Source organism: Geotrypetes seraphini, chromosome 8 (genome assembly GCF_902459505.1).
Source record: "Geotrypetes seraphini chromosome 8, aGeoSer1.1, whole genome shotgun sequence".
Taxonomy (NCBI): domain Eukaryota; kingdom Metazoa; phylum Chordata; class Amphibia; order Gymnophiona; family Dermophiidae; genus Geotrypetes; species Geotrypetes seraphini.
In genome coordinates this window covers 77,216,006-77,240,311 of record NC_047091.1, presented here as the reverse complement: position 1 = coordinate 77,240,311, position 24,306 = coordinate 77,216,006, and the positions used below count along the sequence as shown (strand labels likewise).

Genomic DNA, 24,306 nt, shown 5'->3' with positions numbered 1-24,306 from the left:
TTTTGGGCTCCAAAAATGGCCCACAAATGGGGGGGGTCTCATCTGATATTTGGGTCAGTGCCCTCCGCCCCCATCCCGGACTTGTTGCAGGTCTCCGCCAGCTTGCCTTATGACCTGGTGGGCCAGGACAGATGGGATCCCTCCTGTCCCAGCTGACTCTGAAAATTCTATTTTTTACCTCCCCTTGTACCTTTTTGAATCCCTGGTGGTTCAGCAGTGTATCGGGCAGGAGCGAGTTTTCCATTCTCCTGCACCACGCTGAGCCCCTCTGAATGACTGCTGTGAGTTCTTGCGGTCCAGCGGTGTACCAGGCAGGAGTGAGCATTTTATGCTCCTGCCCGGCACTTAGCCGCTCGCTGAATGGCTGCCACCAGTTCTTGCAGGACTCATGAGAACTGGTGGCAGCTATTCAGGGAGCAGCTCAGGGCCGGGCAGGAATGCAAAAAGTTCACTCCTGCCTAGTACACCACTCGGCCATAAGAATTTGAGGCAGTTTTTCAGGGAGGGGCTCAGTGTGGGGCAGGAGCACAGAAAGCTCACTCCTGCCCAGTACACTGCTGGACCACCAGGGATTCAAAAAGGTACATGGGGGAGGCAGGAAGGATGTACTCCGGATGGGCAGACTGGATGGGGCCATTTGGCCTTTATCTGCCATCATGTTTCTATTGTATCTGTATTACATTGTATTGTTGTCACCTTGTCCTCATTGCACAAATTTACATGACATAAAAAACTACATGGATCATGTGTTATGATCAGCACAGTAGGGCATGTAGTTTTTAATTAAATTTTTCTATAGATAGCATTTTAAATCTTTAAAAAAAAATCTTTATTCATTTTTACATCTTACAAGTGTATCAATAAATTGACAATTGAAATTAAATACATCACTTGAATTTCTGTCATCTTTAACAATAATACATAAAATTTAATTCCTTCCCTCCCACCCCTACCATAACATATGTAATCAAATATATCTTATGAAATATTCTTTTTTACTGATCTAAACATCTAATAAAATTCAGAATTCCCTCCCTCTTATCTCTTCACTTGTATTGTACTATATAATGGAAAAATGGTAATATTCATTACAATAATTTGTCAACGGCCCCCATATCTCTTCAAATTTTTTATAATTCCCTTTTTGTATGGCTATTGTTCTCTCCATCTTATAGATGTGACACAATGAGTTCCACCAAAAACTGTTATTAAGCCTGCTCCAGTTTTTCCAATTATGCGTGATATGTTGCATGGTGACTCCTGTCATAATCAATAAAAGCTTGTTATTGTTTGATGAAATTTGGCTCTTTGTTCTCATTGACATACCAAATAGAATCGTGTCATATGACAAAGCCACAGGATTCTCTAATAAACAATTAATTTGGGTCCAGACTGATTTCCAAAAGGCCAAAATAAAGGGACAATAGTATAACAAATGATCTAATGTCCCAATCTCAAGATTACAATGCTAGAATCTATTAGACTTAGAGCTATTTAACTTCTGTAATCTAACTGGGGTCCAAAATGTTCTATGTAAAAGGAAAAACCAAGTTTGTCTCATAGATGCAGACACCGTACATCTCATTCTCCAAGACCAAATTCGTGGCCATTGAGACGCAGTAATTTGATGCTTGATCTCAATGCTCCAAATGTCCCTAAGTCCATTTTTAGGTTATTTATTTACAAATCTGTTTATCAATTTATACCACTGTGCGGCCTGGTGTCCCAAGAAATCCACCTGAAAGCATAAAAATTCTAAACTATATTGCATATTAAGATTCTTCCATTCAGGGAACCCTGCCTGAATGGCCTGCTTCAGTTGCAACCATCTAAAGCTTTGTGATTTATTAAGGCCATATTTATGTTGCAACTGTGAAAAGTCAAGCAGTTTACCATTTGAAATAACATCACCTAAAATCCGTATACCTGCTATCATCCAATGCTTCCAGATGACCTTAAATCCGCCAATTTGAATCTTGGAGTTTAACCATATAGTTTGATTTGTCGATTTATAGACTGGAATAGATGTTAAATTACTAACATATCGCAGAGTTTTCCATGTATCCATAAATATTCTGTTTTCTTTATACAATCTAGGCATTTTAATACCAAGAACATGACATAAACGTAGAGGGAACATGAGTCGCCATTCCAACCATAACTAATCTGGGGTATTATCAATGAGCTCTGGGTGGACCCAATACATACCCTGGCGCAATATATACGCTTGAAGATACCTATAGAAATTGGGAAAATTTACCCCACCCTCCGCAATTGGTTTTTGTAAAGATACTAAAGCAATTCTAGGAGTTTTGCTCAGCCAATTAAATTTTGTAAGAATACTGTTTAACTTTTTATAAAAGGACCCCTTAAAAAAACTGGTAACATTCTCATCTGATAACAAACCACAGGTAATATCATCATTTTAATAGTTTGAACTCTCCCCCACCAAGACAGATGTAGTGAATTCCATAGCATTTTAAATCTAAAGAAATCTTGGTTGTTAATCTGCCAATCCTAATGTGTGTCACCTCTAAAAATACTCAAGTTGTAAACAACTTTTATTCCCCCCAAAAATGCATACATTATAATAACCCTTAGCTGGGGAGAATCCACTTGTGGCTGATTATCCTGCTTGTTCCCTGAGGAAGTATAGTGTGGTTTGACTGTAACAGATGTTCTCTGTAGATCATAAGATAAATCAGAGACACTGTCGTTCTCACTTCCCAGGGAGTTGATTTTAAGCTGCATACTAACTGAGGTGCGTGATGTGTGGGAAGGTACAAACATGCTTACATTCTTCTGGTTCTGAGCTCTGAGGGACTGTCAGATGACATCATCCTCATGTTTGTCTGATTTAGCTGTTCAGATGAGTTTTTTCCTCTTAGAAAGTCCTAGGTTTGGTTCTCTTTTTGTATTTTACAACTTAATTTTGGTGGCTATGATCTTTGTAGATTTGAGGCATCAGTTAGTACATTTTTAAACTAATAGTTTTCAGTTTTGCTGCAGTTATTTTTCACATGATATCTCAGAAACTACACACACCCAATGATACAGGTGGTGCAGGAGAATAACAGCAACCAGTACTCATAAATTGTGCATCATACCCAACTAAAATAAGAACATAAGAATAGCCATACTCAGATCAATGGTCCATCTAGCCTAGTATTCAGTTTCCAACAGAGGCTAATCCAGGAAGCACAGTTACTTACCGTAACAGATGTTATCCAGGGACAGCAGGCAGATATTCTCACATGTTGGTGACGTCACTGACAGAGCCCCAGTACGGACACTAAAAGTGCATCGCCACTTTAAGACTTTCAGAAAGTTTGCGATAGCCTACACTGCGCATGTGCGAGTGCCTTCCTGCCCAACATAGGTTTGTGGTCCCTCAATTTAGTAAGCCAGCTAAGAAGCCAATCCAGGGAGGTGGGTGGGTTGTGAGAATATATGCCTGCTGTCCCTGGATAACATCTGTTACGGTAAGTAACTGTGCTTTATCCCAGGACAAGCAGGCAGCATATTCTTACATGTGGGTGACCTCCAAGCTAACCAAAATGGGATGGGGGGAGAGTTGGCCTTTTAGGAAAATAAATTTTGCAACACTGACTGGCCGAAGTGCCCATCTCGTCTGGAGAATGATTCCAGACAGTAATGTGAGGTGAATGTGTGAACCGAGGAACAGGTGGCAGCTTCGCACTTTTCATCAATAGAAGTGGATCTAAGGAAGGCTACTGAAGCTGCCATAGCTTTAACTTTATGGGCTGTGACATGACTCTCCAGTTGAAGTCCAGCCTGAGCGTAACAGAACGATATACAGCAAGCCAACCAGTTGGAAATTGTTCTCTCACAAATAGGATGCCCCAACTTATTAGGATCATAGGAGACGAAAAGTTGAGGAGATGCTCTATGCGGCTTTGTTCTGTCAAGATAGTAAGCCAAAGCCCACTTACAATCCAGAGTATGAAGAGCCGCTTTCCCAGAATGAAGAGTGAAGCTTAGGGAAAACACTAGAAGCAGAAACTTTGGATATGTGCGTAGAACCACTTTGTCATGGTGGAACACAGTGAAAGGTGGGTTTGCCACCAATGCTTGATCACTTACTCTTCTGGCAGAAGTGAGTGAGATGAGATACTTGAGATGAGCCGTAGACATTGGTTCAAATGGAGGCTTCATCAATTTGGCAAGAACTACATTAAGGTCCCAGACTATTGGAGGAGGTTTGAGAGGTGGTTTCACATCGAAAAGTCCTTTCATAAATCTGGAGACCAAAGGATGAGCAGTGAGAGGTTTACCCTCCACTGGTTGGTGAAAAGCTGTAATAGCACTGAGATGGACTCTGATAGATGTAGACTTGAGACCCGAATCAGACAGATGAAGAAGGTAATCCAGGAGTAGTGACACTGAAATGGATTATGGATCATAATGATGACGAAGACACCAGGAGGAGAAATGCGTCCACTTCTGCTGATAACATTGTTGAGTGGCTGATTTCCTGGAGGCTTCTAGAATAACTTGCACCGGCTGAGAGAGATGAAGCTCAGCTGCACTCAGCCTGAGAGATACTAAGCTGTCAGGTGTAGAGATTGAAGGTTGGGATGTAGCAGCACACCCTGACTCTGCGTAAGAGATGAAAATATCGGCAGAGGCATGGGTTCTCTGGAACTGAGCTGAAGTAGAAGGGAGAACCAAGGCCCACCAAGCAGCTATGAGAATCATGGTGGCTGACTCTTGCTTGACTTTGAAAATAGTCTTTAGAATGAGTGGAAACGTGTAGAGAAACCTGCATGTCCAATCCAACAGAAACACATCTGCCTCCAGACAATGAGGTGAGTAAAGTCTGGAGCAGAACTGGGGCAACTTGTTGTGGGGAGATGTAAACAAGTCCACTTGAGGAATGCCCCACTGAACAAAGATGGGATGGAGAGCTACAGAATTGAGAGTCCATTTGTGAGGCTGAAGAATTCTGCTGAGCTTGTCTGCTAAGCAATTCTGCTCCCCTTGAATGTAGCCTGCTTTCACGTAGATGTTTCAAGCGGTCGCCCAAAGCCAAATCTTTTGAGCTTCCTGGCATAGAAGATCCTGTGCCTCCTTGCTTGTTGATATAGTACATCACTACTCGATTGTCTGTGCGAAATAAGAGTACTTGATTGTCGACAAGATGCTGAAAAGCCTTGAGAGCGTAGTAAATCACCCTGAGTTCCAGTAGATTGTTGTGGAACTTCTGTTCTTTGGAGGACCAATGACCTTGAGTTTGTAGACTATCCAGATGCGCCCCCAGGCAAAAGTTGATGCATCTGTGGTCAAAACTTTGTGATGATGAGGCATGTGAAACAGGAGTTCTTAGGAAAGATTGGATGAAATCATTCACCACTGCAGCGATTGTTGAAGAGATGACGTTCACAGAAATATGTTGTGGGAGAGGATCTGTTGCTTGGAACCACTGAGAGGCTAGAGCCCATTAAGGTGTTCTGAAATGGAGCCTCGCCAGAGCAGTCACATGCAATATGGCCCAGAAGAATCATCATTCGCCTGGCTGATCCACTTGATGACAAAGCTGAATCAGAACATCCTGACAATTCTGGGGAAGGAATGCTCTTATTAGCATAGTGTTGAGAATTGCTCCTATAAATTGAAGCCTTTAAGATGGAAGAAGCTGCGACTTAAGAACATAAGAAGTTGCCTCCACTGGGTCAGACCAGAGGTCCATCGCGCCCAGCGGTCTGCTCCCAAGTGCTGGAGAAATAAGATGGTATGATTTGTCGCTAGCACAACATGCTGATAGGACGGGTCTTTGATGAGCCAGTCGTCTAGATACGGAAACAACTGAAGACCTCGAGACCTCAAGGCCGCTTCCACCATAATCAGGCTATTCGTGAAGACTCTGGGAGAAGATGACAGACCGAATTGCAGGACTTTGTACTGGTAGTAATGAGAAGCCACTTGGAACCTGAGATATTTCTGGAAAGCCTGGTGAATTGGGATATGAGTGTAGGCTTCCTTGAGATCTAGAGAGCTTAGCCAATCATTATGAGCCAAGAGGGGATAGAGAGTAGCTAGAGAAAACATCCAAAATTTTTCTCTGACTAGAAATTTGTTGAGAGCTTGGAGATCTAAGATTGGTCGTAACCCCCCCTATCTTCTCTGGCACCAGAAAATAGCGGGAGCAGACCTGTGATATTGTTGGTCCACAGGAACTTCTTCGATGGCATTGAGAAGGGATTGAACCTCCTGCAGAAGAGAGGACTGGCGAGGGTTGAAAGCATACTCTCTTGGAGGATGATCTGGAAGGAGGACGGAGAAATGGAGATAGTAGCCCTCCCAAATTATTTTCAAGACCCAAAGGTCTGAGGTAATAAGCTCCCAATGACAGATGTAAAGCTGAAGACGTCCTCCTATTGGCTGAGGGAGAGGATGACAAATGGAGATTGCAGCTATGCTCTCTAGTAACAGGTCAAAAGGACTGTGTTGACTTGGTTGGAACAGCAGGCTGAGGTTTGGCAGGGCGCTGCTGTGTTTCTGCTTCCTCTGTTGAGGCCGTGGTGGAGCAGAGGATTTAGCTGAAAATCTCCTCTGGTAAGACGAGACTGGCTTGAAGGGTCTCGATGGGGCTGGTTTTTTCTTTGGTTTGACTAGCGTGTCCCAACGAATCTCTTGGGCTGAAAGCTTTTGGGTGGCAGTGTTTGTAAACTCCCCAAAAAGCTTGTCACCCAAGCAAGGAACATTAGCAAGCCGGTCCTGATGATTGACGTCCATGTCAGAGACCCTTAGCCAAGCCAGCCTCCTCATGGCCACCAATGTGGAAGAGGCTCTAGAAGTAAGTTCAAAAGTAGCATAGGCTGAATGCCCTAGATACTTTTGCAACTGCAAGACAGTGGACACCAGCTGCTGAAAACTCTTCGCCTTGTGGGCAGGAATATACTTCTGGTAAGGAGGAAATTGTTTGACGAGATGCTTCAAATAGCAGAAGTAAAAATTATAATTGACCGCACTTTGGCCAACATAGAGTTTTGATAAAGTCTCCTGCTGAACTTATCCATAGTGCGGCCCTCCCTCCCTGGAGGAATGGACGCATAGACATTTGCTGAAGCTGATTTCTTTAAGGTAGATTCCACCACTAGGGATCGATGGGGAAGTTATGGCTTATCAAACCCTGGAAGCGAGATAACTTTGAACTTTGTAGAGGGAGTTCAGTTTTCTGGGAGCCACCAGCACAGAGAGTGGTGATTCTAAGTTTTTGTAGAAGGTTTCACGCAAAATGTCATGTAGTGGGAGCTTCAGCATTTTTTTAGGAGGCTGATCGTAATTCAGTCTCAAGGTACTCTGCTGTTATTTGGAATCAGCCTCCAAGGGTACCAACAGGTCTTTTCCTATCTTCCCGATAAATTTTGAAAAAAACAGTTTTTCTGTTGGAGATGCTTCTCGAGCTGGGGAACATCTAGAAGAGTCAGATGCTGGGGAGTCTTCAGCCTCAGTAGACGATGGAGATAGATCTGGGTTGGAGTTCTCAAACAAATCAGAATCTTGAAGCAAAGATGAAGATTTTGTCTTTGATCGGTGCTGGTTCGGTGTTGGGGAATGAGAATGTTTCTTTTTGTTAGATATCTTGCTTGACCGGTGTCGCTCCAATGTTGAAGCCTGTGAGTGCTTCCTTTTCTGAGACACTTTAGTGGCCTTAGCAGGACATCGGTCCGAGTGCCTGGAAAATGATGACCGATGTCGAGGAGAACGGTGCCTGGACGTTGATCGATGAGCTGCTGCCGCAGAATGCACCGATGGAGCATCGACAGTTTTGGTGGTCATGGCTGCGGTATGCTCAGGCTGGACCTGCACTGGAGAAGTCAGTGTTGGGAGCAATATGTGAAACTGATCCCTGAGCTCCTCTCGAAGCACAGCATCAAATTTTTGCTATAGAGTACCGGTACCATAGGCTTGGTTGCTGGTACCTTAGGTACTGCAACACGTTCCGGCGATGATGATGCCGATGTTGAAACACTCCTCAATAAAGGAACCAGTAGCTTTCGGGACTTGTGCAAGGTCTGCATGACTTGGCTCGATGCCTTTGTGACCTGCGTCGCCAGCTTACCCAAGGGTTTTTGGATGTACAATCGCAATGTAATATAAATACTGAAGAAAGGAGGTGATTTCATGAACATTTTGAACTTGATATTAGAGATTTTTAATTATCTATATGTTTCTTTTTACTTGATAAGTAATATTGTAAAACTATATATTAATTTCACATAATTCATATGTTAGGCATTTTATCTGTTGGCTTTAGGTCATGAAGTTTTACCGATGCAGATAATGGTTTGTGTTTCTTTTAATAATTAAATATTTTACCTGTTTTCTATTATACTTTTCACATTTATGTTGGGAAGCATTTATTGGGTATATTCATGTTTGTATGGTAAATTGTTATTTATCAGATTTTATTTCAGGTGAGGTTACTGAATACAAGTTTTTGGATCTGGATATTTGGAAGTTTATTTGTTTTATGCATTTCATGTTATCTTATTTTATGTCATTATATGGTTCTTTTGAGGGAATTGATTTGGATAGTTAAAAAGGGAATATATGTTTGATGGATGTTTGGATGAGGCATGATTAATTACTTATTATCTTAAGTGTGCTGGAACAGAAAGGGGTTTTTCTTCTTTTTGAATTATATGGATTACTATCAATTTAATTAATTAATGAAAATATAAATAACTAATCTTATTATTTTAAGGTTTCTATATAGTTTTATATTTAAGTTAATTATCTAAAATGTCTATTTATATATTTTATTATTTAGCCTCTTTTTGCAATCAATTTATTATTACACTCTGGTGCTATTACTAATTTATTAGTATACTCTGGGGCTACAATGGGGTTGCATTTTGCTAGGGAAATTGTGAATTGCCTGGAAGGAGCTTCTGATTGCTGGTCTAGATGAGCGTTCTCAAGCAATTGTACTATTTATGGGGTAGGGTGGAGGAAGGGGTGCAGGGACTCTTTGGGGAAGGCCTCTGGATGTGTAATGTGTAAAGGATATAAAATATTGCTTAGGGTAAATGTTATTTTAGTTCATTTGTTACGATCCCTTTTAGTTAAAAATTTACAATGCATCTGTAGTTATCATTAAATGTCAATGGGCTCAATCGAGAAAAAAACCACTAAATTTTCTAAAACAGCAGAAGGCGGATATATATTATTTCCAAGAAACTCATTTATCCGTTATAGAATCAAGGAAGTTAGAAGGGGGTTGGGTTAGGCATTGTTTTTACACTTCTGCTGAGGGTAAGAAGGCTGGGGTGGCCATCTTAGTACATAGGAAATGTTTAGCTACATTTAATCTGATTTCTGCAGATCCCTCGGGAAGATGGATCCATGTAGATATGAACTTGGGAAAAGATGCCCCCAATTCAAATCAGGCCACATTTTTAAAAAATCTGCAAGTTGATTCTACCACTGGCTGCTTCTAATTTAGTAGTGGTGGGGGACTTTAATGCTATTATGGATCCATTGTTGGACAAAAAACCTAGTAAAATAATAAAATCGTTAGGGTTAGATAACTTGGTATAATCCTGTGGATTGAAAGATATGTGGTGGATTCTCCATTTTAATGATAGGGAATTTTCTTTCTGCTCCCATGTCCATAAATCATTTTCATGAATAGATTATGTTTTTGTATTAGATAAATTAGTACAGCAGGTCATTAAAGCCACCATTGATCCAATTATTTTGTCAAATCATGGTGGAGTTTGTACTGAATTTAAAATTATTGAACAAGATTGTAGTAGACCTGTTTGGAGATTTAATAATACATTGCTTGCAGATTCCATTTTTCTTGAGGAATTTCAGTTAAAAATGAATGAATATTTCCAACTCAATGCCCCAGATGAAATCTCTTTAGAAACATTGTGGGATGCTTTTAAAGCTACCATGAGGGCACAAATAATCTCATATTTGGCGCATATTAGGAAACAACTTAAAAAGGAATTTTCTAATTTGGAACAAAATATTAAGGATTTGGAGTCACAATTGGCCTTGAATTGGGAACAAATTACTTTACAGGCCCTCTTAAAAGCTAAATATAAATACAATGATATTTTATCTCAATTGGCTAGGAAAGAGTTGTTTTCTCAACAGGCTCTGTATTATGGAAATTCGAATAACGTGGGAAGATTATTGGCTAATTACCTTAAAGCAAAAAAAAAAAAAAAAAAAAAAGAAAAGTAAAAATTGTGGCTATTATAGATGAGATGGGTGAAACTCATTCTCAGCTTTATATTCTTCTGAGCTTTATTCAAATAAAGAACTTGAGGGTTTAGAGTTTTTGAAGTTAATCAAGGAGCCTAAAATTCCTGAGCATATAAAAGGAACTCTTGAGGCGCCTATATCAATGAAAGAACTTTAAGCAGCGTTGAAGTCCCATAGAGTTGGATTTATGAGAGCTGAAAGACTCACAGATTTCATCTGATAGAGAGGGGCGTGGAGGAGAAGGTTTTTTTTGGGGGGGTGTAGCAGCCACCTCTACTGACCGATTGCTAGGAGCCCTTCCTTGTGGGGCTCTGGGTTTCAACTGTAAGATAAATGAAGCAGGACCCTGTGCTGGGAGGTGCTGTGCCATGAACCAGTTCAAGAAGTCCAGGAATGGCAGATAAAAAGGCATGGCTTTGGCAGAGCTGCCATGAAGGTCTTGATCTGGGCATCCTTGCAATGTTTTGTAGGGGGAAGGGCAGTGTCTAAAGGGTCCAGATATGTTGTGTCTCCTGGAGTAATGGGGAGGAATTTTATCTGTGACTAGAACATCTGTAGTGAAGAGCTTGAGGTCCCCCCCCTTCCTTGATAATATGTATTGTCGGACCAGAGCTGGCTGCAAGAGGTCTTTGATCCTCTGTATGGAAAAGTGGTAATATATCAGAGCAGTGCAAACTGTGAGAAGGGGAGCAAGTTCCAGATGGTGGGCATGGCTTGTGCATGTCAATGTTGCTGATGTAAAGGGAAGCACTCATAGGGGTTCCCTGGCTGTATAGGGAGAAGCAGAGAACAGAGCAGAGTGGGTACTTTGGGCTGTCCATCTGGAGACGTGCCATAGAGACTGGGAGGCATGGTCAAGCTCAATCATACTGGAATAGCACTATGGCTGGTTAGATCTAGAATAAGACTGGAAGAGGGGAATAAGGTAGATGGAGAGGCAATTCTTATCAGAGCCTCTGTGGTTGCAGTTTGTTCTATGAGAAACTTTACACAGCATTTCTGTGCTTTCTAACCCATAGGGACAAGCAGCAACTAAGCAAACAAACATCCACATGGTGTGCAGATCCAAGGTAGAAAATAGACCTCGTTGGTACCTGAGGCACTCATCTTCTTGCTACAACCTGGGCATTTTTTTGAAGATGGCTTTAGTTCTGTCATCCTTGATTGTAAGCACAGAAGCAGCATGGGATTTAGTCAACAAGAATGGGAACTGAGATTTAAGCAACCTTCTTCTTAACCAGAAAGCAGGAAAACCCATCCATTGGGCAGGATGGATGCAACAGACTGAAATAGGATGCATGCTGGTTCTGTGGTGGGGACTAGTGCTGACCGATTCAAGAAAAATAATTTGATTCGATTTGGCCTTCTGAATTGATTTTTCGATTCGATTCACTTTTCCTGCCAATTTATTTTTAATGGCCTGGTGGGTTTATTTTGTAGCCTCTTCACCTACCCCACCAACCTTTGCCCTCTCCAATTTTAAAAGCTCATAAAAATCTAATGCCTCCAGCAGTTCAGCCCTGGGTTCAATGTCTGCTTCTAATTTTACAGAAGCTTATTACTGCTTTTTAACCCAACTGCCTAATGTATTTGGTGAAAGAGTACCTCAGGAGGGGATCTTCTAGGTGGTGGAAGGAACAGCTCTGAGGGGATTCCATATGACTCAGGAGCTGATAAATTAGCCTCCCATTTTGAATCACTATGATCAGAAAGTAAATCAGAGTCCTGATCGAAATTTGGAGAGTCTCTGTGATGACGGTACCAACCTGATGAAGCTGAGGATGGAGATCATCAGTAATGAGACTTCTTTTTTAGGATATTATCCAATCCTTTTTAAACACTGCTAAGCTAACTGATTTCACCACATTCTCCGACAATGAATATAATAAATCCAATCCAAAAATGAATTCCAGAGTTTAATTACATGTTCTGTGAAGAAATATTTTCTCTGGTTTGTTTTAAATCTACCACTTAGTAGCTTCATTGCATGCCCCCTAGTCCTATTATTTTTGGAAAGAGTAAACAAGCAATTCCCATCTACCCTCCCCAATCTTCTCATTATTTTATACACCTCTATCATATCACCCCTGAACCGTCTCTTCTCCAAGCTGAAGAGCCCTAGTCACTTTAGCCTTTTCTCATAGGGAAGTCATCCCATCTTTTTATCATTTTTGTCACCCTTCTCTGTACCTTTTCTAAAACAGCTATATCTTTTTTGAGATATGGCGACTAGAAATGCACACAGTATTTGAGGTGTGTCCATACCATAGAGCGATACAAGGGCATTATAACATTTTTATCTTTGTTTTTCATTCCTTTCCTAATAATTCCTAACATTCTATTTGCTTTCTTAGTTGCCACTGCACATTGAACTGAGGGCTTCAATGTATCACCAACAATGATGCCTAGATCCTTTTCCTGTGCTTTGACTCCTAATGTGGGAACCCTGCATCATGTAGCTATAGTTTGGGTTCCTCTTTCCCACATGCATCACTTTGCACTTGTTCACATTAAACTTCATCTGCCATTTTGATGCCCAGTCTCTCAGTGGCGTGTACTGCCCCCATCATTTTGTACCAAAGCAGTCGATAGCCCTATAACAAATACAAGGAGGAGATGTAAAGGGACACTCCCCGATAACACAGTTCTGTTCTCTGCAAGAAGTATACTAAACACAAGATATGAACAATGTGAATCAACTAATTAAAAAAGACGACAGTATAAAAACAGTCAGAAGCTTAACATCCAAGGAACCATTTCTCTTTGAGACAGTATGCAGTAGGCAGGTAAGTCTTAGAAGCTACAGGGCGGAGCTCCAGGATGACACACCTATTTACAAGAACATAACATAAGAACATAAGCAGTGCTTCCACTGGATCAGACCAGAGGTCCATCGTGCCCAGCAGTCCGCACACGCGGTGGCCCAACAGGTCCAGGACCTGTGCAGTAATCCTCTATCTATATCCCTCTATCCCCTTTTCCAGCAGGAAATTGTCCAATCCTTTCTTGAACCCCAGTACTGTACTCTGCCCTATTATGTCCTCTGGAAGCGCATTCCAGGTGTCCACCACACGTTGGGTAAAGAAGAACTTCCTAGCATTCGTTTTGAATCTGTCCCCTTTCAACTTTTCCGAGTGCCCTCTTGTTCTTTTATTATTCGAAAGTTTGAAGAATCTGTCCCTCTCTACTCTCTCTATGCCTTTCATGATCTTGTAAGTCTCTATCATATCCCCTCTAAGTCTCCTCTTCTTCAGGGAAAAGAGTCCCAGTTTTTCTAATCTCTCAGCGTATGAAAGGTTTTCTATCCCTTTTATCAGACGTGTCGCTCTTCTCTGAACCCTCTCAAGTAACGCCATATCTTTCTTAAGGTACGGCGACCAATTTTGGACGCAGTACTCCAGATGCGGACGCACCATCGCCCGATACAACGGCAGGATAACTTCTTTCGTTCTGGTTGTAATACCCTTCTTGATTATGCCTAGCATTCTATTTGCCTTCTTAGTGGCCGCTGCGCACTGTGCCGTCGGCTTCATTGTCATGTCCACCATTACCCCCAAGCCCCTTTCTTGGGTGCTCTCCTTCAATATTATCCCTCCCATCGTATAGCTGCACCTCGGATTTCTGCTTCCCACATGTAGTACTTTACATTTCTCAACGTTGAACTTCATCTGCCATCTCGTCGCCCATTCCTCTAGTTTGTTCAAGTCTCTTTGCAATTCTTCGCAGTCCTCTTTAGTCCGAGCTCCTCTAAATAGTTTGGTGTCGTCCGCAAATTTTATTATCTCACACTTCGTCCCTGTTTCTAGATCATTTAGGAATATATTAAATAGCAACGGCCCAAGCACTGAGCCCTGCGGGACACCACTCGTGACCCTCCTCCAGTCCGAGTAGTGGCCCTTCACTCCCACCCTCTGTTTCCTACCCGCCAACCAATTTCTGATCCATCTATGTACATCTCCTTCCACCCCATGGTTCTTCAGTTTCCGAAGTAGGCGTTCGTGGGGTACTTTGTCAAAGGCTTTTTGGAAGTCTAGATATATGATGTCTATGGGGTCACCTCTGTCCATCTGTTTGTTAATTCCTTCAAAGAAGTGCAATAAGTTTGTTAGGCACGATCTCCCCTTGCTGAAACCATGTTGGCTGGTTGTCAGAAGTTTGTTTCTTTCAAAATGTTCGTCGATGTTGTCTTTTATAAGTGCTTCCACCATTTTCCCCGGAACTGAGGTCAGACTCACCGGTCTGTAGTTTCCCGGGTCACCCCAAGGTTTCCCGGGTCACCCCAAGAAAGAAGATTATCGGGGTAAGAACCTAATCTTTCTTTCCAGTGCAATAGGTGTGTCATTCTAGACAAGTGGGATGTACTAAAGGAGTTCCTGTAGCCTAAGGTGGAATTGAGGAGCCTACATTCAACACTGAGGACACAATGGCTGCATCTGTTCTTGCTGCTACGTCTACTCTGTAGAACTCTGGAAACTTATGAAGGGTGGATCATGTATTCTCCCTACAGATCTCATCAGGCAGAACTGCCCATGAAGAAGCAACACTTTTGATTAAATGAGTTCTTAAAGCTATCAATGGCTGTTTCCGCAGATAATGTAAGCTGACTCAATGACCCTGCAAATCCATCTGAAGATAGCAGCCTTAGATGCTGGCTTGCCCAGTTTAGCCTGACTGGTAAGCACGAATCAATGTTTGGAGATACAAAATTTGTTAGTGACCTCAAGATACCAGAGCAACACTCTCCACATATCCTGCAACTGGAGAACTTTGTCTTTCTTCTTTGACTCCGTGGAGATGAATGCAGGCAGGCGCACTTCCTTGTTGACATGGAAAGCTGAAACTATGTTCAGCAAGAAGGAAGACATCATGTGCAGGGAAACTCCTGCATCTGAAATCTTAAGAAGGGATCTCTGCAGGCAAATGACTGCAACTCCGAGACCCTTCTTGCCAAAGTGATAGCTACTAAGAAGGCTGTCTTCACAGAGAGATTCATCAAAGATGTCTGCTGTTAAGTGTTCATACGCAACCTTGGTCAGTCTCTGTAGGACAATTTTAAGGTTCCAAGATGGAACCGGCTGGCGAACAGGTAGACACAACCTGAGCACCCCCTTCAGGAACCTACTTACATCTGAGTGAGAGGCTAATGAGACTTCTTTCCCTCAGGCTCTGAAATATGAAATGCCAGCCACTTATACTCTAAGAAAACTTACTGTCAAGTCCTCTTTTCAAGTCCTGCTTGGAGAAAAGCTAGCACAACTGAAATTGGAGCTCGCGGTTCCACCTATTCCTTAATACACCATTGCTGAAGTATCTCTCAAGCCTTAGCATAAGCTGAGACTGTAGATGGCTTCTTGGCTCTAAAGAAGGTAGCAATAACCACCTTCAAAAATCCCCTGCGCTCTACCTCTGCATGCTCAAGAGCTGTGCCATAAGACCAAGGCATTCCTTTAATGTGTGAACTGAGGACCAAGTAGTATAGATTTCATCAGTAGGAGTGGAGTGAAGAAAAGCAACTGAAGCTGCCATAGCTCGGACTTTGTGGGCTATGACACGACTCCCCAGTTGTAGCCTAGCCTTGGCATAACAAAAAGAGATACAAGAAACCAACCATGTGGAAATCGTTCTCTTGGATACTGGACATCGCAACTTGTTAGGATCAAAGGAGACAAAGTTGAGGAGATGTTCTTTGCTGTTGAGTTTTCTGCAAATAGTAGGTCAATACTCGTTTGCAGTCCAGAGTGTGAAGAACCATTTCCCCAGGATGAGAGTGAGGCTTAGGAAAGAATACTGGAAGTACAATAGATTGATTAAGGTAAAATTCCGTGACAACCTTTGGAAGAAACTTAGGATGGGTGCGAAGCACCACTTTGTCATGGTGAACACTGTGAAAGGAGGATCTGCCACCAGTGCTTGATGTTCATTGACTCGTTGAGCATGAGTAAGGGAGATGAGAAAGACCACTTTCCAAGTAAGGTACTTAAGATGAGCTGCAGACATTAGTTCAAAAGAAGGCTTCATCAAAGCAGCAAGGACCACATTAAGATCCCAAACCACTGAAGGTGGTTTGAGAGGAGGTTTGACATTGATAAGTCCTTTCATGAATCTGGACACAAGAGGATGAATAGTGAGAGTTTTCTATTGACTGGCTCGTGGAAAGCATTGATAGAACTGAGATGAACTCTAATTGAAGTGGTTTTATAAACCTTTCCTGTCCTTGATTGTCATTTTGTGTCTAGTATTGTTAATTGTACAGTATACATTTCCCTGTTGTGTTGTTTAATTATTTCCCTTTGATTTTTATCTTTTGTTAACAGCTTTGATTTGACTTTTTAAAAAAAATATTGGCGGTATATCAAATAAAATAACTGTAACTGTTTTGAGACCTGAATTTATACAGATAAATGTAGACGACAGCAGGGCTGTGGAGTTGGAGACAATTTTGAGTACTGGAGTTGGAGTCATAGGTACCAAAAACTGAGGAGTCAAAGTCGAAGGATTTATCTACCGACTCCACAGCCCTGAAAGATATTTCAATACTGAAGAGAGAGAGGTGGATTTGACCTCATGATGATGAAGAGCACACCAGGTAGAAAACCGTGCCCATTTTGCTGATAACAATGCTGCATGGACAGTTTTCTGGATGCTTTCAAGAGTAGTCTGACAGGCTGAGAAAGATGAAGGTCAGCTGATGTTAGGCTGAGAGGTACCAAGCTGTCAGGTGCAATGCTGAAAGATTGGGATGCAGAAGAGATCCGTGATTCTGTGTGTGAAGAGAGGAAAAATCTGAAGAGGTATTGGATCCTTCACACTGAACTGAAGTAGCAGGGAAAACCAGGGCTGTCTGGGCTACTGAGGGGCTATAAGGATCATGGTGGCGGACTCATGCTTGAGCTTGACAAACATATTGAGAATGAGAGGGATTGGAGGAAAAGCATAGAGAAACTTGTGAGCCAAATCCAATAGAAAAGTATCTGCTTCCAGATAGTGAGGAGAGTACTGCTGGGAGCTAAACTGGGGCAGCTTGTAGGGGGGGGGTAGGGGGGACGAACACAGGTCTATCTGAGGAGTCCCCACTGAGAGAAAATGTGATGCGGGGCTGCAGAACTGAGTGACTACTCATGTGGTTGAAAAAACCTGCTGAGTGTCTGCAAGAGAATTCTGTTCCCTTTGAATATATAATGCTTTCAGGAATATATTGCGAGCAATGGCCCAGGTCCAAATCTTCTGGGCCTCCTGACTAAGACGGAGGAACTCTGTGCCTTCTTGTTTGTTTATGTAACACATCACGACCAGATTGTCTGTGCAGATAAGAAGGATGGCATTGGTCACAATGTGCTGAAAAGCTCTGAAAGCATTGTAGATCGCTCTGTGTTTCAACAGATTTATATGATAAAGGCAGTCCTAGGCAGACCAGTGACCTTGCATACGAAGATTGTCCAGATGAGCTCCCCAAGCGTAAGTGGACAAGTCTGTGCCAGAACTTTCTGATGAGGAAGGGTATGGAACAAAAATCTTCTGGACAGATTGGAAGAGTTCATCCACCACTGGAGTTATTGTTGAAGCAAAAGAGTGACTGTAATTTGTTGAGAGAGTGGGTTGAACGCTTAAGACCACTGAGATGCGAGAATCCATTGAAGTATCCTGAGATGAAGTCTTGCAAATGGAGTAACATGTACTGTGGAAGCCATGTGAACCAGGAGTACCATCGGTCTGGCTGAGATTGATGGCAGATGATAAGTCTGAGTGCAAAGCTGAATCAAATTGTCTTGTCTTTGTTGTGATAGAAATGCCCTAAGATGAATGGTGTTGAGCAGAGCTCCTATAAAATATAGACCCTGAGATAGTTGAAGTTGGGATTTGGGAAAATTGATTTCGAAACCCAACTGTTGAAGGAAGAGAATTGTCATGTAAGTCGCTACTGTCATCCCTAGCGAGGTAAGGTCTTTGATCAGCCAGTCATCCAGGTAAGGAAAAACTTGAAGGCCCTGAGATTGTAGTGCTGCTGCCACTTTTACCAGGCACTTGGTGAATACTCTGGGAGAGGATGCAAGGCCAAACATTAGTTCTTTGTATTGATAATGGTGATGATTCACCTGGAAACAGAGGAATCCCCTGGAGGCCGGATGCACTGGAATGAGAGTGTAGGCTTCTTTCAGATCCAGAGAGCATAGCCAATTGTTGCAATCTAAGAGGGGATATAAAGTTGCCAGGCATAACATCCAAAACTTTTTCTTCACTAGAAACTTGTTGAGACCCCTGAGGTCCAAGATTGGACAAAGACCTCCCGTCTTCTTCGGAACAAGAAAATACCGGGAGTAAAACCCCCAGTTCCTCTGTCCTGGAGAAACCTTCTCAATGGCATTGGGAAGGAGAACGAATTCTATCTCCCAAAGAAGAAGGTATGTCTGCTGAGGGTGAAAAGAAGATTCTCTTGGAGGATGATCCAGAGGAATGTCGATAAAGTGAAGAGAGTATACCTCTCAAATAACTGTTAGTACCCAGAGGTCTGTGGTAATCAGTTCCCAGCAAGGATAATAAAGTTGAAGACGTCCTCTGATGGGTTGAAGGAAAGGCTGGGATAAAGTCACAGTGGCTATGCTCTCGAGAAACATGTCAAAAAGACTGATGAGGCTTCTGTGGAGCTGCCGCTGGGTTTTTTTGAGGATGCTCTTGTTACTGTTTCTTCTTCTGTGGTCTAGTAGGAGCAGCAGGTTTGGAAAAAATGCTTCTGATAAGAAGACTTGAAAGGACTGGAAACTACCAAAGCATCCCAATGTTTCTCATGATCAGTGAGCTTTTGGGTAGCATTTTCAATAGAATCACCAAATAGCTCAGCACCCAAGCATGGAATGTTAACTAATCTATCCTGGAGGTTGACATCCATATCGGAGATTCTGAGTCATGCTAGACATCTCATTGCCCCTGACATAGATGAGGCTCTGAAAGACAATTCAAAGGCATCATAAGTCGATCTCACCATATACCATCTAGCCAGGGTAAGGGTGTGAGAGATGTGACGAAAATCTTGTAATTACTGTGAAGGAATGTACCTATCAAAAGAGGACAATTTCTTAACCAGATGTTTGACATAGCAGGAAATATAGAAATTGTAGTTTAGGACTCTGTTAGCCAACATGGAGTTTTGGTATAGGCGATGGCCAAACTTGTCCATAGTGCGCCCTTCATGTCCCGGTAGCACTGAGGCATAAACCCTGGATGGGGTAGATTTTTTCAAAGTCAACTACCACCAGGGACTGATGCTGAAGTTGTGGATTGTCAAAACCAGGGGAAGAGATAATTTTGTAATTGGAGTCCAATTTTTTGGGAGCTACAGTAATGGTAAAGGGGGGTCTCCCAGTTCTTATGCAGAGTCTTTTTGAGAATACCATGTAATGATAGTCGCAGAAGTTCCTTAAGAGGCTCATCATATTCCAGTGCCTCTATATATTCAACACTATGAGTAGAATCTGCTTCTAATTTGACTGGAAGCTCTTTGCCCAATTGCCGAATGAATTTTGTGAAAGAAAGTCTTTTGATTGGAGACTTAGTTCTGTGAGGAGACTTGTCAGAAATAGTGTCATAAGCCTCTGTAGTAGACTCAGGGACATCATCCACTGAGTCAGACTGTAAGTCCAAGTCAAAAAAGTCTTTTGGCGGATGAGTGCATCGGGACCGATGGTGTTGGTCCAATGAAGATGATGATGTATATGACTTCCTCTTATGCTTGGAAGAGCGGGAAGGAGAGCAGTGGTTATGCTTCAAAGAAGCTGAACGATGCTGTCAGACTTGGATCGTCGAGAGAATGAAGAAGAACGCCGATGTCTGGAAGTACTAGATTGACACCGTGATGGAGAACGGGATCTGCGATGAGACACGCTGTTTTTATGTGTGGAACATCGGCGTGGTATTGGAGATCCAGTACCGGTACTGCAGGAGCTGGTGGCCTTATGCTCAATCTGGGCCGGTACCGATGGGAGTCAGTGTCGGAACAAGAAGCTTGAACATGTCACTGACTTGGAAAAGCGCTTTGAGCTTCTCATGGTACGAGAGCACCAGTACCATTTGGCGTTCTGCTGGTACCATCAGTGCTTTTGTCTGGCCTTGGCAAACGTGACCATGAAGAGGATGCACACATCGATGTAGGAGAGGCCAGATGTAAGGATGGTCGTCATCAAGGGACTCAATGCAATGGTGACCTGTGAGACCTGTTGGAAAGCTGGCGCTTTTTAGCTGGTTTACCCGATGTAGCGATGTCCCCCGACGCCAACAACGATGTCGATACTTTTGATGTTGAAGGCTGCGATATCATTTCGGTGTCCATACTAGTGCTGAACAACTTTTCTTGTTGGAGCTTTCAACTCTTAATTGTACGTTTTTGCAGGGTAGAACACCGTGCGCAAGATTCGACACAGTGTTCCGGACCAAGGCACTGTAAGCACCAACTATATGGGTCAGTGACAGAAATTTGCTGTTGACACCTTCAACACTTTTTTAAACCGGGACATTGACGGAAAAACTGCTTCAGCCAAATTGAATTCAATGACCAAGGAATACAATGAAGTCTCAATGGGCGAAGCCCATGAGGTGAGAACAACGAGGAAAAAAATATCCTATACTATTTATTTTTTTACATAAAATATAAGGGACCTTGTTTCTTCAAAGGTGATAACCATATAACAATTCAAAAAATAATCACCTTATTTCCACATAAATAAACAACCATATATTTGTTTATTTATGTGGAAATAAGGTGATTATTTTTTGAATATTTATTTTTTAAACACAAATAAAACCTGTATCTAAATTACGAAGAAAAAATACGACTAAAATATACGCATGAGTGGGAAGGCAAAAATTGAACAACATTCAAAAAACATGACTTATTAGTGCCGCGGAAAACTAAGAACTGAGGAGCCATGAGCGGTGTCGGACAGGAAGACACTCACGTGCGGTGTGGGCAGTTTGCAAACTTTCTCAAGTTCCTAAGTAGCGACGCACTTTTAAAGCTGACCGTACCGAGGCTCCATTGATGACGTCACCCACATGTGAGAATATGCTGCCTGCTCATCCTGGGATAACACCAATATTATAGGTGGAGTCAGCTTTTTATTTGAGGGTGAGCTGTATTAAATCAGCTCACCCTCAAATCAAAATACAAGAGGAGGAACCAGACTGTATATCACTTTGTTTTACATTATTAAACTGTAAAGGTACAGCTGACCAGTGGTACAAGCATTTGAAATTGAATGTATGTAAGGCATCTAAGGGGATACAGGGAACTTGGGGAGTTTGATCTGAATAAACATCTGGATGAGTCTCAATGGAAACTAGGTTGGAAATCAATTACTACTTCATTACACTCAGCAAGTTTAATGCAATCTTCCTTCTTCTTAATACATAAGGCACTATGGACTCCGATTAAAATATCAAAAATAGATACACACAACGAAAAATTCTGTTAGTCATGTAAGGATACATTTGGAACAATGGAACATATGCTGTTTAAATGTCCTTATGTGGCTTATTATTGGAGTAAAATTTGGTTAATAATTTCAACCTTGCTTTCTATATCAGAGCCATTAACTTATCTAATTGGGACCTATTTTTCTTTTTCCAATATTGAGTTAGTATTTTTTGTGATGTTTTCTTCAAAATTTCAATAAAATATTTATGAAAAAAAAAAAAATTAAGCACGTTAACTAGCCCAAACTAAGTATAAACATACATACAAAAATACAATTTTTATATATTTCTAATGCTGATCAAATTGCATTTTGTAATGTTAATTTTTTAGAAAGGCAAGTTACAAATGTGATGATAAAAAATACTACCTCAGAGTTCTTGTACCCTAGTAGCAGATACGTGGCCATAACCTCGTTGTATTTCTGGCTAACCAGCGAGTCCTGGATTTCTTCACGAGTGTAACCCATAGAGACCATCAACTCTACAGAAGGAGGAAAAGAGACCAAAGGCTTGAGTACTTCATACCTTATGTAGGTAGGGAACAGGATACTGTGCCAGATACACACAATTCCACACCACCAAAATTTATTGTCCATAAGCTACTACAAAGCTGTTTCCTGACAAGAGCTCTCTACAGAGATTCTAGTCATGAGGAGGGTGGCCTTACTCATCATTATCTAATTATATTGTAGGGGGACTCCAGACCAACATCATATTTACATAAGGGTCTAGTACAAGGCAACCAGATTCAGCAGAAGAGGCAGGGACAAAGGGAAGAAAAATCATTTTAAATGATACCAAAAGAGAAGCTGCTAGAAGAAAGAATCTGACAGGGAACTTCACCTGTTCTCCTGGGGTCTTTGTAATCTGGAATTGGCTCCACATAGGGCTTCAGCTCATCATCCTCGTGACCTACATTCATCCAGCGGTCTCGCATTATTTGCTGGTGAAGGTAAAAACAAGAAAAGGTGAGGAAAAAAATCACATGGGTCCTCTGCTCACCAGGCTGGGCCAATATTGCTAAGAGAAGAGACCACTATAAAGTGGCTCTCAGCCCCGGTGAAGCAGGTAGGGGACTTTAAAAAAAAAATTATTTTGTTTTTGAAAGGAAAAAGAATGTAACTAAAAATTGCCATACTAGATCAGACAAAAAGTCCATCAAGCCCAGAATGCTGTTTCCAACAGTGACCAATCCAGGTCACAAATGACTTTGGTAATTCACTCAACCTTCAACTGTCTCAGATACAAACCTAGACTAAGCCCCCCTGAGACAGATAAATAGTTATTGTATCTGACTATAACTTGTTGAACTTCTATTGGAAAATCATAAGAAAATAAAAACCCAACTGGGTGGGTTGGGTTCTGAATTGATTTTACATTGGCTACTCTGGACTTATTTTCTTTAAGATTTACTATGTTGTATCTATGCAAAGGTTTTTATAATGGTAGGCCTGGCCCATGCTAGCTACATCAGCCTGCAGTGATTTAAATTTCACTAGGTAGAGAAAAGAAAAATTAGGTTATTGATAATTCTCTTTCTTGTAGATGTGTCTAGCGGTCCTGAAAAAACAAGGGTTATGCATCTGAATCCACAAGTTATTTGCAGAATGCTGTCAATCATCTTTTGAACCCCGCCTCCTTTCTAGGGAGCAGCTCCTGCCCCCTCAGTTTGTACAAAAGCAATCAAGCATCACTGTAATGAAAGACATAACCGGAAGGAGGGAAATGGAAAAATCCCCAACACTACAGATGTGTTCTGCTCTGTAACAAACATTACTAATTAATATAACATTCAAGAAGACTACAATCCAAGATGGCTGCAGTTTAGGATGGCCGAGTGAACTGCTCCTGTGGGTTTGCTCTGGAAACTAGATATTCATCACTTTATTGATATTTCCTATCTGGGAAAAATGCCAAAGAGGAGAGGAATAAGTGACGCTAATGCCTCGCAACGCTCCGGGACTGCCCTCTTCGGAAATATAGAGGAACTCTTGAGGCGCATGCAGGGCATGCCGACAGCGTCAGAGATTCCTCCGTTAGAAACGCTGCAAAGAAGCGGAACACAACAGTTCTCCCCTTGGGTGGAAACAACTCTCAGTCCTGACATGAGATCACTACCCCCACATCCCCAGACTACCAGTTCCTCGTGGGTGGAAGAGCTTCCGGGAGTAGGAATGCAACTTCCTTCGGAGGTTGCATAGAGATCGTTATGGGGAACAGGGATTCGGGCTCTCAGCTTCAACAAGGGAACCTGAATATGGACATGGAGGATTCGACAACATCAGGGACTGGATTTGCCCAGCCAGAACAGCAACAGGAAGGCTTGCCAGTGGGTGAGCAAAAATCCTTACATTTATAATTTCCCCAATTTCAAAAACCCCACGAAGTAACATTAGACGCTCTGTGGGACCTGGTGGCCAATATACCTAAAACCATTGCTCCTCAATTTCAACAAATAGAAGGATGACTAAAAGAGCATGATAAAGATATTTCTGATTTAAAAAAATAACTGGTGATTTTAAATCGTTAGTAGAAAAACAACAACAAGAAACAAAGTCTTCAAAATGAATACAAAAGACACTAATTAAGGACAACACA

At 41.9% G+C, this 24,306-nt stretch overlaps 1 protein-coding gene across 7 annotated transcripts in view; it reads right to left on the bottom strand.

The window, feature by feature from the left end:
* Window positions 1–24,306, bottom strand: part of MARK2 (microtubule affinity regulating kinase 2) — a 360,912-nt gene that overhangs the window by 91,982 nt on the left and 244,624 nt on the right. For all 7 annotated transcript variants that reach the window (XM_033954141.1, XM_033954139.1, XM_033954140.1 and 4 more), the window contains exons 10-11: window positions 22,552–22,651; window positions 22,077–22,189 (exon numbers count right to left, since the gene is read on the bottom strand). In XM_033954141.1, the coding sequence (XP_033810032.1) occupies window positions 22,077–22,189; window positions 22,552–22,651 (213 nt within the window). The remainder of the gene's footprint in view (window positions 1–22,076; window positions 22,190–22,551; window positions 22,652–24,306) is intronic.